The following is a 4,475-nucleotide window of genomic DNA, read 5'->3' on the forward strand; positions in this document are numbered from 1 at the left end:
AAATTTTTTTTTTTTTTTTTTTTTTTTTTGCAGTGAATAAGAAACTTCAAGGGGCAGTCACACTAAACTTTGGGGATGCAACATGTCTTCAGACACTGCAGACGAGGTATGACCTCACAGATGAGATATGACATCACGTGGTTTTTAAAAAAAAAAAAAATTTTTTAAACACAAATTCAACAAATAAATAAATAATGATAAATCTAAAATGTAAAAATATACAATTTGTTTTTTTCTTGCAGCTCTAATGTTTTTCATTCTTTAAATTCAGCTAAGAGGTTACGCTTTGACATATCAATCTTCTATTGGTCACACATCTTCATTTAATATAAAATTAACTTTGGAACGCACTGAAATGTGAAACGTCTGTTGCTGGTCTACCGTATTCGCATGCATATGAACGCAAGTCATTGGAACAAAAAGTGTAGTGCGACCGCCCCATAAGACTGAATGTTTTACCACAGTTATGCATTTTTAGGCACGCCACTTTACATCCTGCCTATGAATACTCTTTAAGAGTAGTAGCTTTTAAAAAAGCTTTTAATACTCCTGAGTGCAAGATTAGTCAACAATATTTTTCTGTTATGCTTCCCAGGAAGAGAAAGACATTTTAAAACACATTTTTTTCAAAACTGTTTTCCCAGTTTAGTAACGTATGTATTGCTTGTTTTGCTGTATTTACTTTATCATAAATACTCCAACAAAAGTTCAAATGATTAAAAATGTAAATGTACATAAGCTTCGGAAAAGCATTACATAAATAAAAAGTTATTGTTTATATGTCATTATAAACCATAAAAAATATACTACTACTACTACTAATAATAATAATATTATAAATAATAAAATTGTTTCATTATAGATTACTGTGAATTAGTAAAAAAAAAATTATCAGTCTAAAAAAAAAGACATTTAGAGCTTCATCAGTTTAGATGTTCAGTACAAAGCAAAAGTTTGCATTTAAAAGTTGAAAATAATCATTCAATAAAAATGTATAAATGGAAATGCATTTGAGTCACTGACAACTAAGGAAGCTGATGAAAAGCCAAGCCAACTGAAAGGTCAAAGGTCACATGCATGATGAAGGAAGGAGGGCTGATGTGAGAACATGCCGATGTGTTCCACTCACCTGACAGAGGTGCACAACCATTCTCTATCGGTGCAGTGAGATGCATGCACAAAAGCAAGAGAAGAAATGAGTGAATAGAACAAAAGAGAGAGAGGTGGATTGGGTTGGGGGCACAGAGAGAGAGAGACACACACACACACACACACACAACTGCAATGGAAAACAATAAGTTGAGTCATTGTTGAATTAAGAATAGAATGAGAGGAGAAGCCAGCCGCAGTGGACATGGAAGCCGCAGTGGCTGATGGAAGATGAGCTGGGGCTGTTGGGTCAAAAGGTCATTGGTTACCTCTCGCTTGGCCAGCAGGACGTTGGGTACGATGTGTGGCAGACAGCGGCCCAGCATGAGCATGACGCTCTGCTCACTGTCAGCGATTCGAGACACCTGAGAAACGAGCGCACTTGAATTAGGCACAAAAATGTCGCCACAAAGACCAGCAGAGGCAAACACGTCAGACATTTCATTTAATCGCACGTGCCTAAAAATTACTGCATAGCTGCAACCCGAGAACCTTTTCTGCTTTTGTATTCTGGACATAGAAGACACTGTGAACTCTGTGACCTCTCAAACGTACCTATTATTCTGTAAGCAACTGAACCACTCTAGTGCACTTCTTTCTGTTCTAATGACTGGTCATGATAGTTTAAAGGAAGAGTGCACTCTCTGCATTTATTCGCCCCTCATGTTTGTTCCAAACCTTTTTGACTATCTTAACAAAACAAAAGCACCATAAAAGTGGTGCATATGACTTATTCCAAGTGTGAAGGCATTGTATAGCTTTGTGTGATGAATAGACTGAAATTTAAATCATTATCTGTTGAGAATCTTCCTCTCCAGTGAGCATAGAGTCAGTGACTTTATAACCAAATCAGTGTTATTTTAGTATTATTTATATAATATTATATTACTTATTCATATTTTGAATCAGCTTTTTTGAATCAAAGTTTATGCTTTAGTAATTTTGATATCTTTTAAAAAAATATTTCTATTTAGCTATTATTTAATATTCTTTCAGTTTTAGTAATTTTACTACTTAAAGGTCCCCTGAAATGCTAAGAAACACACAGCGTTACTCTGTGTTGACATCATTTTAACTGAAACAGGAAGACAGGGCGGGACATATCAAGCCGCCCTGCCCCTTTTTAAAATAGCCAATAGCGTTCGTTTATATCACAGCTTGGGCCAGAGCCGTTGAGCTCCGTAAAGCCGCATTTGACAGGGTATGCCAGCCACAATCTCATCCATATTGCTATAAAATATAGCATTCTGTGTAGAATTCAAATAGCTCCGATACATTTTGTGGTCGGCGCCGACTCGCGCATGTGATCCGCTCCGTGCTATCAAGTCTCTGGACCGGAGCAGAGTGTGTGTGCGAGTACGGTGGTTAGCGTGACACAGCGCGAAACCAGACTTCTTTTTTTCCTCGATGGAAAGCATATTTACACTGTTTGAATCGTTCCGGCCCCTATATAGTGCACTACGTGCCATTCACTGTACAGAAAATACTAATTCTGTGGACAAGTGACCGATTTCAGCCACGGCTTCAGCATCTATTTTATAGTGTAGGGGGCGGGCGCTTCGGATTCTAGAGAGCATTTGATTGGACAGAAAGTTTGATGAGAAGCTGAAGTACGATGTGACGTCAAAAAAATCGTTGAGCCGTTTTGGCAGAAGTGACGATCTGCAAGTTTTGAATGCTTATATCTTCTAAATGCGAATTTTGTCACTGTTTTGGAGCGCACTGCCTTATAGATAACCTTAAGACTAACATATTGATACTAACACCCAAAAAACTTTAATTTTGATTTCATGGGGACTTTAAACTTATTTACTTCAGTTAGTTGCCAAGGCAACATTTTTGTTTAGGTTTAAGTTAAAATGTAAGTTTTTCATCAGTTATTTAAATTTTGTTTTATTTCAATTATTGAAAATTATTTTTAGTAGCTTTAGTTTTATTGAACACTAACAACACATTTAACTGAATCAGTTTGCTTAACGAATGAATCATTGAGACTTGGTTTTGTGTGCTGGATCTATTAAAAAACTGAAATTATTTGACTTATGAAAGTTAAAAGAATGATGACTTTGAAAAAAAAAAATGAAAGATTCATTCATGAAATGAAAATGACACATACTTAAGAGAGTTCATGGACAGATCTCAGGATTTTCAGTGAATAACTACTTATATTTGGTCTGTTCGTCACACAGTGCTATTGTATGGCTTCAGAAGATTTACAAGAATACACAGTGCATTAGGAGCATTTTATTGAAACATTTATGGTGTTTTTAAAACCTTTTTAACATTAGAGGCTGCAGGCTATTCACTGTAATTGCACTGCCAATTCAAAAGTGAAAAAAAATCTCCTTTTGTGCTCCATATAAGAAAGTCAGTCATACTGATTTGAAACCACATGAAGGCGAGTAAATAATGACTGACTTATTTAGATGAATTATCTCTCTAAGTGTCACAACAGGTAGACCCCTACATGTGTTTGTGCTTTTGTTCCTGTATGCTACCCGATCCCACTCACCTCTGAGCCCAGCCGACTGTCAGCAGACATTCGACAGAAGGACAAAAGTGCTTGGTGAAAGACCGGAGACAGCTTTCTGCACAAGCAAACAAAACATGATTTAACAAGCCACCTCCACCTCCGGTTACCAATAACTCTACATATTAGCCCAGCTTTCCACAGCACAGAGCAAAACGCTGATAAAGGAACAGTCAAAACAAGGAGAGGGTAATTTGTCTGAAACAGCCTAGAGGGGTAAAAGTCCATCCGGAGCAGATGTGCAAAACGCCAGTCAGCACTGCAGTAAGATTTGGATGAGGACCGCAATAGTGCTTAATGCAGTGCTGCCATCTAGTGGCCATAACAGCTACGTAAAAAAAAACAAACAAAAAAAAACATGCTGCCTCAATTGTCTACAGCAGTGGTTTTCAATCCTGGTCCTGGGGACCCACCGCTCTGTACATTGTTGATGTCGCTCTTATCTGACAGACTCAGTTCAGTTCATGGAGCTCTCACCTAATGAGCGGATGATCTGAATCAGGTGTGCTAAATAAAGGAGAGAAAATGTGCAGAGTGGTGGGTACCCAGGACCAGGACTGAAAACCACTGGTCTACAGTCTAAAACAGCATCCAAACAGAATAGGTTACTGACTCTTATGCCTGGTTCAGATTACACGATTTTAGCTTGATTTTGCCAAGATTTGCTTGACGTAGGGTGTCGTGGGGATTCGTAAATGACAATGGGCATCGGGACGCAAGATTCCATAGTTTCAGCACGTGTAGTGTGTCATAGTGGACGACAACCGATTCCGCGTCTGCGATGCTTCACGACATC

General features: G+C 38.0%; 1 protein-coding gene across 9 annotated transcripts in view; it reads right to left on the minus strand.

The window, feature by feature from the left end:
- Positions 1-4,475, minus strand: part of relch (RAB11 binding and LisH domain, coiled-coil and HEAT repeat containing) — a 55,305-nt gene that overhangs the window by 28,787 nt on the left and 22,043 nt on the right. For 6 of the 9 annotated variants that reach the window (XM_016495305.1, XM_016495309.1, XM_016495306.1 and 3 more), the window contains 3 exons: positions 3,662-3,737; positions 1,419-1,514; positions 1,130-1,153 (listed from right to left, as the gene is read on the minus strand). In XM_016495305.1, the coding sequence (XP_016350791.1) occupies positions 1,130-1,153; positions 1,419-1,514; positions 3,662-3,737 (196 nt within the window). The remainder of the gene's footprint in view (positions 1-1,129; positions 1,154-1,418; positions 1,515-3,661; positions 3,738-4,475) is intronic. The other 3 variants (XM_016495308.1, XM_016495313.1, XM_016495307.1) reach the window with 1 other exon arrangement.

Source organism: Sinocyclocheilus anshuiensis, unplaced genomic scaffold, assembly GCF_001515605.1.
Source record: "Sinocyclocheilus anshuiensis isolate Anshui unplaced genomic scaffold, SAMN03320099.WGS_v1.1 scaffold110, whole genome shotgun sequence".
NCBI classification, from domain to species: domain Eukaryota; kingdom Metazoa; phylum Chordata; class Actinopteri; order Cypriniformes; family Cyprinidae; genus Sinocyclocheilus; species Sinocyclocheilus anshuiensis.